Source organism: Gracilinanus agilis, chromosome 3 (assembly GCF_016433145.1).
Source record: "Gracilinanus agilis isolate LMUSP501 chromosome 3, AgileGrace, whole genome shotgun sequence".
NCBI lineage: Eukaryota > Metazoa > Chordata > Mammalia > Didelphimorphia > Didelphidae > Gracilinanus > Gracilinanus agilis.
In genome coordinates, this window is record NC_058132.1 from 391186567 (window position 1) to 391200415 (window position 13849).

A 13849-nucleotide genomic window follows, 5' to 3' on the forward strand; every position below is an offset into this window, starting at 1 on the left:
TCTCTCTCATATATATATATACATATATATTTACATATATATACACATATATATATTTCCTCAGCTCCTTCTAAGTAATTATATCTTATATATCATAGGATTATTATATGGAACAACTGAGTATATATTATGTATATATCTCATATATATAGTTAATATAGCCATTGCTAGAGTAAATCAGATAAAAATTATTATTTTAATAAGACAACAGGCTCATAATCTTAAACTGTTTTATCTATGCATGTAAAATCACTTATCAAACATCACACATTATGTTCAGAGAATATAAATATTTCATTATATTCTAAAATATTTTCTGAAGTCTAAGAGCATTGACCTACCTGTGCTACCTCTATCTGGGTGAGAACCCGCTTGGCAGTATCTTTTCCTTGATTACGTTTCTTCATTTCTTCTAAGCTAATCTCATGGCTTGTCAAATCAGATTGGATTTTCTGTTGGGAGGAAAACATATAATAATTAGTCTTTTGGCAGTCATTACAGAACAGCATTCATTTAATTTACACATTTACGTTTTAATTTATGTCTTTTGCATTGACATCAAAAGTAATTGAGGAGAGATGCTGTGGGAATTTTCCAACAGTACCAGTGCAGGCTGAGTCATCCTTTGAAACAAAGAAAACAAATTAAACAAAAACATTCAATACGGTGACCACATCTGGTACTGCAGACATTTTGTCTTAGTTGAACTGGTATCCTCTTGCCAGTTAGGGCAGGGAAAGAATCTGTCTCTTTATCTGATTTCTTACTTTCTATTTCTTAAAAGTCACTCCCTTTTAGTTGTCTTTAATTTATACTGCTAGGGTAATCTTATAAATTATTCTGTAGATTCCTAAAATAACTTTGAGAAGCATTAGTTTAAGTAATTACATTATTTTTTGCCAAATTAGCTACCACATAAGTCTTTGTTCAGAGTTTTCATTTGTAACAAATTGTGTCCATGTCAGAGCAGTACTTCTCTTTATTTCATGAACTATCATTAGTTCTTAATAATGGCACCAAAGCACAAGGGTAGTGATGTTGGTAGCTTGCAAAGTCTAAGAAAAGTTATAAGGTGTGTATGTATATTTGTTTGAGAAATACTTATTAAAAGGGGCTTCCTATTATGCATGATTTTCAACTTACACGAAGGGTTTTAGAACATATGGATGGCTTAAAGAGAGGTGCTACTGTATGCTTTTGGTATAAACTTAATTTCTGTCAAACAGCTTTACATTTATAGTTTCCATAGCAGTTTTTGTCAAAAGAAGAAATTGTCTCTTCAATAATTTATGTTATGGGGTTTATCTAAAACTGGACTACTGTTTTTTATGGCTCCTGTTTCTCACTTATCTAATGTGTTTCACTGTCATGTGTTTCAGGTGATTTTCATTTATTCAATTTATTTTAACCAATACTAAATCATTTTTGATGATTAATGATTAGGTCTAGCATTGCATTGGGTTTTTTATTTAATTTTTTAAATTACTTTCCTCAAGCTGCTGGACCTTTTATTCCCCCAAATAAATTTTGATATTTAAAAAAATTATTACACTTGGAAATTTCATTGGCACATATTAAATATACAACTTAATTTCAACTATACTATTATTTTTTCTAATATTATCATAGAAAAATTAAGAGCAGTGTACCTAGCTAATTATGAGTCTATTTCCTAAAATTGTTTGATAATCAGATAGCTACATACCTTATACCTAACCTGTCTTCCCTGGCTTCCTTCAGATCTGTTATAATCCTCCTTTCCTCAAAAACCTTTTCCCTATCTCCTTTAAAGCTAATGCTTTCTCTCTTAGTTTATCTACAATTTATCCTATGTATAACTTATTTCCTCATGTTTATTTGTATACTGTCTCCTTCATTAGCTCTTTGAAAGCAGGACAATTATTTATTTCTTTGTATTCCCAGCATTTAGCACAGTGACAGGCACATAGTAGATACTAATAAATGTTTGTTAAATTGACTTCACTCACACTCATGTCTCTCATTTTTGCATCTTTGTATTAATTGTTCCTCCATCAGCTAAATATAAAGTTGGAGCATTAACCACATGCCTTAAGACAAGCAGATCAATTCTAAAAATTTTCTCTAAGACATTCAGCTGAAAAATGTAGCCTCGCTGTACAAAACAGAATCAATTATAGAATAACCAGGTCTTGAGGGGGGAATCCTTCTTTGCCTTTTCACTTCTGACACTAAGAATTTAGTAAAGGGTAAAGGAATTGGAGATTTTCTTTTCCTTAGCAATAACATCTAGCATTAATGTAAATCCCCTTATGTAGAGCAGCCCGGAGTCCAGATTTGGAATTAAATTGAACTACAGAGAACAATAAACCCAAAGATCCCAAGAAAGCAATCTGCCCAATCATTACATCCTGTGGATTCTAGTAGGAGGGTAAAACACCTACAGAGATAACTATGGCACTCAATGTTGGAGTTTTAGAGAAATAAAAAGGGTATAAAACAAAATAGTGAGATTTGGGGAAAAATAATGTAGCGATTTACACAGAATTCTCTTTCTACTGTGTATATACATATGTACTTTCAGAGGCAGGTGTCTACATCCATCTACTTGGAACAGGGATTATCCCTTTTCCTAAGTAGTTACTTGTATATTAAGTCTTGATTAATCATAATGCTATATTTTCCAATATTGCCAGAAAATCAGTAAAATATTAAGTTACAAGGAAGTGACTACAGATATAAACTCTAAGGAAATTTTATAGTTCATACTTTGAAAAAATTGCAGTCATTCCTGACAGGAAGTGTGTGACATTAATTTGTATAATTATTGGAGTTTAACTTAAATAAGCAGATAAAAGTAATCCTCAAGGCAGAAAGTAAAGGAACCTGTCAGATCATTTAAATTCTGTAGCAGAAAAATCCTAATATCACCACTTGGTGGAGGCAGACACCCACAGAAATGATTCTACTTAACAGAAAATCCAAATACAGATTTAATATAAAAGAGAGCAAGCAGAGATGATGCCAATTCTCTGACTCCCACCACAACTAAGTTAAGCTAAGTACTTTACTTAAAGTGTCATCAACGTCCCTTAATTTCTTCCAATTAAGGACATGCATATATACTCATATTTATACTTCAACAATGTGCTAAAGAAATTAATTCAAATTATTCAATGGAAAGTAAAATAAACCAAAACTTAAATACCAAGGCCACATAATGGGAAGACAGAATTCATTTTAAAAGACTCTGATTTGGGGAAAAATTAAAAGCAAAAGGAAAAGAGGATGGCAGAGAATAAGATGGATAGATAGTGTCATAGAAAAAATGAAAGTAAACTTGGACAGACTTTGAGAGAAAATAGAGGCGAGAAGGGCCTGGAGTTGTATGGTCCCTAGAGTCATAAATAGTTGGATATAAATGAATGACTGAAGAACAATGCCAACAAAAATTGCATTATAATTTTTGTAAAAAACAAAAGAAAGCAAAATTAGATTCACATCTGCAATGACTGGAAAATATTGTTTTGATATTCTCTTGGTAGCTGCTACTTGCACATGCTATGTCCACTAAAGAGCTTATTTCACAGACTTTATCTTGTTACTATAGACTATATTTTCCCCTAAAGGGACTTTAACTACCAAACTTTAGATTGAGCTTCAGAAAACCCCAAACTTGAAGAAAATCTGGGCAACTGATAATGCCGTTCTAGAAAATAATTTACTTGCAGTCATCTTAAAAATAAAGTCTTCAAGAAGAATGTTTCAATAGCTTTTTTTAGGCTGTCTGCATTTTCCAATATGATATATTGCTATTAGGTGACTTCAATGTCAGATGCAATTGTGTAAATGCAGGTATTAGCATCAACTGCAGAAAATACAAAATCAAGCTTTCTTGGTATTCTAAAGTCTTCTAGTTCAATGGAATTGTAGATTCCAAAATTTATATGGTTGATACAATTTTCATATATATCATATAAAATAACACATCTTAACTCTTCATAGGATATTAATATTTTTGTGTTATAGACTTCTTGCAGTCAGTACATAAAATAAAAATAAAAGGATTATAAAAGAAGCTAATTATATTGAATTACATTTAACAAAACATTTGTTAAAAAAGAAAGTTCAAGGTCACCAGTTTAATCCCTCCTGGGAGTCTAACTAACCTTTTCAAAGCTGAGAAGGGAATTAATTACAGTTTCAATTAAGTTTTTTTTAAGTTAATACATTTTGTTTGCATTGAGCTATAGTTGCTTAGGTAGAGGGTTCAATCAAGTTAGTCAGGTTAAAAGCATGTGATAATTGTTTGGGACTTTCATTGAATCAACTCATAAAGGGTGTGGACATGTCCACTGGAACATCATAGAGAGGACCAAGGGCCATATCCTAGGCTTGCATAATAATAGATAAATTCAGACTTCATTCAAGACCAATTAACACCAGGGATTGACATGGCTGACTGAGGCTATTGTGGATTATAATCATTCCTTTGTATTGACTTTATTAAAAAAATATTCTATGTCTGAGAAGAGAGAGGGAGAATGTAGCAGAGGTAAGGAAAGACTTTGGGCTGGAAAAAGTCTGTGCATCCTCCTTGGGGAGCCCCTAATGATATCCTTATAGTATCAAGGAATAAAGAACCATAAAATTGCATGTGATCACCAAGAGGTGGCTCCTAGAGGCAGGAGTAAACCTCTTCATCATATGTCCCTTGGAGATGATAGAAATTATGATCCAGATTCCTGAGTACGGTGGATTTAGATACTTCCTATGCCACATAGTTCTTAAACTTTTTGGTCTCAGGGCTCCTTTTAGACTCCTAAGAACTAGCAAATACCTCAAAGAGTTTCTGTTTATATGAGATATATCTATCAATATTTACCATAGCAGAAAGTAAAACTGATCAATTAAAATATTTACTTTATTTAAAAGAGCAACAAATATGTTATGAATCAATAAATTTTTTTCTAAAAATAAACTATTTTCCAAAACCAAAGTTAACTAACAAGAAGAATAATATTGGCTTATGTATTTTCGAAATTTGAAACAGCTAGGTTCACATATCTGTTTCTCTGCATTCGATCTGTTGTGACAAATTGTTTTGATTGAAGTATATGAATAAAATCCAGCCCAGAGTGATATGTAGTTGGAAAAGAGAGGAATACTTTAGTAGACCAATTATATCACAGTATGACTATGAAGATAATAAGCCTTTTGGATCCCTAGGAGTCTGAGGACCATACTTTCAGAGCCAGCGTTCTAGGCATATTGACCTTCTAGCAGATTTTGGGACACAGTCTTCCACAGTAAGGTAAGAGAATTACTGGGTTGTGCTAGTCCCTGGAAAGAATAGAATAGAACATGTGGTCCCAGAGCTGCTGAAATAGAAAGGGATTGCCTTATGTCACAAAAGAATAAAAATACGTCTCTTCTCTCATCCACTCTTTCTGTTGGAGTCTTTCAATTGCAAGAGGAAAACTAGAAACCCAAAGCTCATTTTCTTTCTTGAAAGAGTACAAGCAGTTAGGACAGGAGGAACATTATAGGATATTGGGGTGAAGGTAGAACTCAACTGAATGTTAAGGAGTACTTCTTTTTTTTCTTTTCTCCTTTTTAGTTGTATTTTTTCAATTACATGTAAAAACAACTTTCAATAATTGTTTTCTGACATTTTACTATTCAGATTCTCTCCCTCTCTCCCTTTCCTTCTTGAAGCAGTAAATAAGTTCATATAGCTTACACCAGAGTTTTCACACAATAAGTATTGTAATGAGTTACTTCTTGAGCAACTACAAATTCATTACCCTTTCAAGGGTAATTCAAGTTTTTAAGGGAGAATTACAAGGCTAGAGGCCAATATGAATCTTTTGAGAAAAATATAAGACTCACTGGAAAGGGATAAAGTGTCCTTTGTGTTGCTTTGCATTTTCTGTGGAAGGAAATAAGGTCTGCCCTACAACTTATAACCATTATTACCTTGAGTGCTTAACATGAGAATGCAATTACTCACATCTATGGAGGCCAAGACAAGAAATACTTCGAAGTTTTCAGAGGGAAAATCTAGATGGGGGCAAAATATGCCAAAGAAGTATAATTTAGAAGACAAACCCCAAAAGATTGAATCTAGTTAGTGTAAACCCAGAACTTGAGAGCTGTCACACATTATACTTGACTATTTACCATTTTTTCCAATATTTCCTAAATGACTTGAAAGTCGAACTAAAAAATTGGGAAAAAAATCAGAGTCCAGATCTTTCATTTTAGACATAAACTGACACCCAGAGAAGTTGAAGGGCTTCCTTGTCCACTCAGAGTTAATAGTACATAGAGCTGAAATTTGACTTCAAGTATTCTGTATGAGCTTAAATTTAGGGCTCTTTTCAATACAGCCCGTGAAGCAACATTATCTGTTTTGTATTCTTTTTCAAGTTATTTAGTTTTCCTCATTTCTATATCTATCGGTCCATCGAATTTGTATAAATTATGAAATACTAAACATATATATCCTTCTAGAACATTAGATTTTTATGTGGAAGACATATATAATCTTTGTGACAATAGGAGAGTTAATTATGTCATAATAATGATGTCATATATACCTGAAATGGCTAAGTATATATGCACTATTATAATGAAATAGGGGACTGTAGCTAATAATAATGATAGTATTAGGAGACTAGCTATGAAGAGGAAGGTATGGGCCAGTACCAGGGCTGGGCTTGAAACTGAAAGTAAATGTATCAAGGATCCAACACCCCAGGCAAGCAGAGAGATAGGTTAAACTCTCTCTTGCTAGGCACACTATAAAAATATGAGGTACTGTAAATATATTTATACCAGTTCATTCCACCTTCTAATATTTAGGTGAGTATAAGCTTATACAGGAGCTGCTAGGCACAGTGGCTAGAGTGCCATGCCTAGAGTTGTGAGACTCATCTTCCTGAATTCAAATCTGGCTTCAGACATTTACTAGCTGTGGCAGCATTGGCAAGTCATTTAACCCGTTTGTCTCAGTTTCTTTATCTATAAAATAAGTAGGAGAAGGAAATGGCAAACCAGTCCAGTATCTTTGCCAAGAAAACCCCTACAGGGGTCATGAAGCATTAGGACTAAAAGCAACTGAACAACAACCAACCACATGTTTATCCCAGGCAAAGTGAAAATTTTAATTTTACCTCCAAGACCCTTTCTTACCAGGGAATCTCACAGTCAATGGCCAATCAATTAGTTAACAAGTACTTATTTAGCACTTACTAGGTACCAGGAAGTGAGGAAAAAGTGGGAAAGGTAAAACATTCTCTACACTCCTGGAACTTTCATTTCAATAGAAGGTAGAGCTTGAAATGATTTTTGTGGGCTGATGGAGCCACAGATTTAGAGCTGAATAGTACCTTAGAGCATCCCTTTCATCCCAAGATGAGAAAACTAAGACACATGGCATTTATGTGACTTCTGAGGTAAGATTTGAAACCATGTTCTCCTGACTTTAGGTTCAATGCCTCATGTATTCTCCTATGCTGCTTTTCTAAAGACAGCCAAGGGACTCTAAGCATCATTTGCTAGTTATATGGGGTTAGGTCAGTTAACCTCCTTTTTCTGTTAAATTAAGATAGTAACACATCAACTACCAACCACGAAGCATTATTATGAAGATCAAAAGTGAGTGCTTTGGAAATCATAAGCATATTTTGAAATCATGCAAATGTATGCTACTATTATTACCTTCTTTTTCATCTCCATCTCCCCAGAGCCTTCTTAGAAATTTTCCCTCTGCTATCTGCTTACTGAAACTTATTTCTTCTTTATCTTATAAATTTTTGTAATAAAAATATTTCCTTTCAGTTACATTGTAAGATATTTAGTACAAGCATCCTTATTCTCATTTTACACATCAATAAACTGAGAATGAGAAGTTGAAAGATTTCCCCATGTATGGTTATATCTAGCTAGTCACATTTTAAACTCAGGTCTATAGACCCTAAGGTCAGCATTCTATATCCCACTGAAATAATCTGATGAAAAATTTCCTGCTGATATATGTATATATATACATATATATACATATATATATAATTGCTTAATCTTATTTCTCAAGTAAAATATCTTCATTTGAATCACTCCATTAATGGTTTTCAACTATCAGATTCTAAGGAATCAAAAACTATTGGAAAGAATCTTAGAGATGACCTAATCCAAACCCATCATTCAACTGATACAGATACTAGCTTAAATTGAAGAGCATGGTCAGAGTAAGCACCAAAGATGAGATTTGAACCTATGTCTTCTGTCTTTTTCTACTATTCCACAAAGCAGGAGCTTTCTGAAGGTATGCTCTAACACAGAAGGAATAGATCTAATAGTAGAATATTAGTGTATGAATAGGCTGATTTGTAAGCATATTTTAGGGGAAGGTAGACTTTTTGGCAATCCTCATATTATAACAAGCATGCCTGGGGCTGACCTTGATCATGTGTGTGTGTGTGTATGTGTTCATTTAAGAACACACATACATATACTGTCCCCCATACACACCCCAGAAGTTGACATCTAAAGAAACAGTCAAAAACCTTTCTAATCATTACTGACTGATAAGAAAAAAATAAATTTAGATCAAAAACAAGTGAAAAATAAAAAATCAATGGCCATAAGTATGGTCTACAAATGAGTTGGCAGACCAATTCAGCTACCCAGACACTTGAACATCAGTTCCTTTGAATATTTAAGAATAATAATTAAATGTCCTCATTTAAAGTCGAACTTTATAATATTAACATTTTAAAGTACTATTTCATTATCACATTTAAACTAAAAATCTCAAATGGCTGGAAGAAACAAAGAATAAGATTTTAATTGGTTTACTTAGTTCTAATTTAATGATGTTTTTTCTTGTTTTGAGTTAGGGTTTTTTTTGTCTTCTTTTTTGAGGCTTGCTCTAGAAGTTATTTAAATGGGTATACAAGTTACTCTGTCTGGTTTGGCTAACAGTATAGACGTCATTGGAATGGTTTGGATATGGGGACCTAAGACTGAACACTGCAATTTTAATTTATATATCTTCTCTATTTCTTTATGAAGCATTTATAGAATATGAAATGCTCATTATTTTCATTTATATACCTTAGATAACTAAGGATAGAGGCAGTACAAAAATATTTGTTTCTACAAATATAGTCACCACTGGAGTGCAAATGTTCAAATTAAGCAAAACTAAAAATTTAATTTTCCCTTCAAAATCCTCTCCTCTCAAGGAGTCTCACTGTCAACTTATAAAACACATACTATGTTCCAAGCATTGTGTTAGGCTCTGAGGTCACAGTGAAAAAAGGTAAAACAATCCCTGCACTAAAGGAACATGCATTTCATCAGGGGAGACAACATATATAAATGGAGGAACCCAGCATTTGACTCTGGCCCTGTCCTCATGAGATAGCACCTTGGTCAAAGCTGTTGTCTTATTGGTTACATTTTTAAGCAAGTTGTCTTAGATTGCTCACAGTGCTGTTAGGATACTCGGTCTTCCTTCTGGCCTCAGAACTGACATAATTGGAATTCAATGGTAAAGCCAATTTAGATTCTACTGCAATGATTCTTTTACTCTCAATTTTCTTCTGAAAATCTATTTTGTACAGTTCTATTAAGCTGTTTTTCAGTCGTGCCCTATACTTCATGTCTGTCCCCTCACACACAAAGATACTAGAGTAGTTTGCCATTTCTTCTTCAGTTCATTTTAAAGATGGAGAAACTGAGGTTAAAAGGGTTAAATGCTTTACCCAGTGTCCCACAGCTAGTAAATGTCTAAGGCCAGATTTGAAATAAGGAAGATGAGTCTTCCTGACTCTGCTTTTTCCATGGCAGCACAAAGATGCCTTAGTTTATACAGACTTTCCTTATAAACCCACAGCAATGAAACTAAAGCTTTTTTTTAACAACAAAAAGTTAAATAAGTTATATAAAAACTAACCCCAGCACATCAGGGTGTATCTCCAGCCTCTTTAGGAAGTTTATAGCAGACTCTTACTCAATAAATAAAAGCAATGTAAATGAAATGACTTCCCACATTCAGTATACCTGTGCTTCTTGGGGAACTTGGGCAGCATCTACTCTGTCTGTTATATAGGCAGATAACTGTCTATCAATGAATGCCAGCGACTCTTGAATCAGACGAAGGGTTTTGTCAATCTCCTGGGCAGACTGGATGCTTTGTTCCAGAAACTTCTGCCTCCTCACAGCCTAAAAGAAAGGGAGAAATAAAGATAAGCTACTGGAAAATGTAAAACTCAGGTCAGTCTTCTCTCCCACACAATTGCAACATTAATGAACATTCCTGACTGTCACAGCCACCTTTTTGTAAGATAAATTTCTCAGCCTGCTTCCACTCATTCAGCTCTGCTTCAAAAACAATTTCACAGTAGAAGTACCCTTCAAAACAAAAATACACATTAGGAAGTACTATAGTTGTTAGAGGACAGCAAAAGCATCCTGCTAAAGGCAATCTGTTATTCTGAGGCCTAAGGTTCCTTGTGATCTTATTATGTAGTTCAAGAGATTTGGTTTACTTAGAATAGGGTCACCGTCATCACAATCCCATCCGAGATAGATAATCCATTTCAACCACTGACAAGCAGAGGCACACACACTGTTGAGAATCAGATCCTTTCCACAAGGGAATTTTAAATAGCTGTCTGGATCAGCATCTGAGTCCTTTTCTTTTTCTTTGACAAGATCCTAACTACTGCTGAGTGGGTAGTGTTTATTCCTGCTTTCATTTGAGACTTGGGATTGTTCCTGTTTCAGCAATTTCATCAGCATTGCTGTTCAGGTAGCATAAACAATACTATCCTAATATAGGTGTAATTAATCTTGAGCATTATTATAGGTGTGATTGAACATTAAAAAAATACAAAGCATACTCAAGAGGCTCTATGAAATTCTTTTAAGGATGCTTTTGCCTTGAAAGGAGAGTAATTTTTTTTAAATAATGGGCACTGGGGATGTTCTGCAATGTATAATGTATTTTGATAACCCAGGGATATAGAAATAATTGTTTTCTGCATCAAAAAGAGATATCCAGTTCCTGAAAAGCACAATAATTTGAGGGTATGTCCCAAGTTTTTTTGTTAAAATGTTAATGCAGACTGATAAGTATTATATGCTAAATGTTTTCAGTGAAAGAGGGAGAGAGATGGAGAGGAAGAGAGAGAGACAGAAGGAAAGAGAGAGAAAACAAGAGAGAGTGTGTGTTATAAAGAAAGAGAGTAATTCTCTGAAATAGACCCTGTAAGGAGATAAGTAAAACGTAGGAAAATTTAATTTTGTCAAAGGAAGAAGAAAGAAGTGAGTATTAGTCAAACAACTTCTCTCTGCACAGTTGGATTCTCTTTTCTACTCCTTTCAACTACTCTCCATTTCATTTTATGTGTTCATTCAGTCATTGTTAAGATAGTTATGATAGTCATTTCTTTCCATCAGATTGTATGAGAATTTTTCTTCTTTGTCCTCAACTTTTTCTTCTAATACATTAGAAGAGAAGGAATAGAGTAAAAGCAAAACCTTGGAGTTACTTAAATCATCTTTTCATGTAACTTAAAATATTATTAAGATGTTTGCATTTTTGAGCACTTATCTATTGGGCAATAAGTTTTGTGTTATTTAATTATGGCAAATCTTAATATATTTTTATATCAGAATTTGATTAAATTCGATTAAATTAAAATTGGCTAAGATAAAAAAGATATGAACATTCAATATTGGAGGAAGTGGGAAGAAGAGAAACATCAAATGGGCTGAATGTTCTAGAAGTTCTAGATTTCAAATTGGAATTGGGCACACATATTATTAAACTATTTAAATCTTTTGACCTTTAGAGAAGTCAGGAAACAATATAACAATTTATACAATGATGACAACAATGTAAAGAAACAGACTACCAAAAGGAAGTAGTTCTCTGCATGATGGAAAATTTATTGAAGGTCATGGGCAAGAGAAGATCATGTCTTTATACTGGATATATTTGATTTGTTATAACTGAAGGTTCAATCAAGGTGAGAAGGGGGAAATGAGGAATATGTATGAAAGTTGAGGAAAAAAATGTAATTCAAAAATGATGAGACTTCATTTCAGGAAGAAATTTGCATTTATTAAACTTACCAAACAATTTCCCAAAGGCTTTTCAGTCCTCTCTATTGCTCTGAATCTGATCAATGCACAGTTATATAAATACACATACACATGTGCATACACACACAGAGCTGTATTGGCTTATATAGAGTTTAACTAAATTTACATTATAATCTATACAAGAGTATTTTTCTTGGATTAGATTGAAGTTGGTATATCATTTTGGAGATTTTGGCATGACCCTCTAGGGCATGATTTAATTAGTTCATTACTAAATTCAAAAAGGAACATTGAGCAGAACTTGCCAACATTATGCCAAGTGATATGCTGGAGCCAGCTTGTGTCGGTTCTGGAAAGCTGATTGTTAAATTTTCAGTGTGAGCATTTATAATTTGGAAGTCAGTAAATACTACAAATTAGGACGTGATATTGTTTTGTTGCCTTTCTAGATTTAGTAAAATGATGGAGAAAATATTAATAATGCAAATTAAACTTAGAATTGTGTCCTGAATTTTTTTTTCTTGGTGAACTGGATTTTAAGCATTTACTAGGATACCCTTGGGATGCTTTTTGATTAAGTTTCTGTTAAATAAATATACACTATGAAAATGGCAAACACCTCTAACAAACTTATAATTCTTTTTCCTTTGCCTCAGTTAATAATTATCAGAGAGTTTTAGAATAAAATTATTTCTGTAGTTTCATCTTTCAAGGAATCCTATATGATTTTTATCTTAAAGACGGGAGATGCCATGTGGGAGAGAAACTTAAAGGCATCACATTGCTCTACAAAACTGGATTTTTTATAGTTAACTATTAATAAGTATGATGATCTCTATTTACTATACCCTTCAATCTATTGTGTCCATAAAGAATTGGACTGCTGAAGAATATCAATAAGTAAAAACCTATTTATTTTCTTCTTATACCTTTATCAAAGACAGTATTGTGTATATATAATTTTCATAGAAATTCTATAAATCTGGGAAAGAAGATACATGAACTAGTTGGGACTGCTACTTTTTTAACAATATTTTCCTTATAATAATAACATCCTTTAAAATGGATGAATGGAATAGACTAGGAGTAAATTACCTCAGCAATCTAGTGTTTGATACACCCAAAGATCCCGGCTTTTGGGATAAGAACTCACTATAGGACAAAAATTGCTGGGAAAACTGGAAAATACTATGGCAAAAATTTAGGTTAAGATCAACATCTCACATCCTATACCAAGATAAGTTCAAAATTGGTATATGACTTAAACATAAAGAGTGATGATATTATAAGTAAATTAGGTGAACATAAAAAAGTCTACCTATTAGATCTATGGAGAAGGGAAGAAATTAAGACCAAACAGGAGATAAAGAACATTACAAGATGTAAAATTAACAATTTTGATTATATTAAATTTAAAAGGTTTTGTACAAACAGTTAATGTCTTTTATCTTTAAAAAACTTAGAATTTTCCCCTTTCCACAAATTTTGAGACTCAATTCTAAAAATTTTATTGTGTCCAACAAAGAAATGTCTGGTCTAGCTATTTTCTTCCACTGAAATATAACATAAATTCCACAATCACTTATAGAAAAAGGAATTTTAAAAAGTAAATTTTGACATATCTTGTATATGTTTCATGTTTGCTCTCCTCATCACTACTTTCTTCCAGTTTTGTCTTTACATAGTATTTGGATAAACTCACTTAATTGGTTCTCTCATTAATTTTTTTTTGCAAACTTATCTTTTCTCT

At 33.0% G+C, this 13849-nt stretch overlaps 1 protein-coding gene across 2 annotated transcripts in view; it reads right to left on the bottom strand.

Moving 5' to 3' along the window:
- The window catches only part of DMD (dystrophin), a 1921557-nt gene that overhangs the window by 1460686 nt on the left and 447022 nt on the right, over nucleotides 1-13849 (bottom strand). For both annotated transcript variants that reach the window (XM_044670154.1, XM_044670155.1), the window contains exons 28-29: nucleotides 10051-10212; nucleotides 342-452 (exon numbers count right to left, since the gene is read on the bottom strand). In XM_044670154.1, the coding sequence (XP_044526089.1) occupies nucleotides 342-452; nucleotides 10051-10212 (273 nt within the window). The remainder of the gene's footprint in view (nucleotides 1-341; nucleotides 453-10050; nucleotides 10213-13849) is intronic.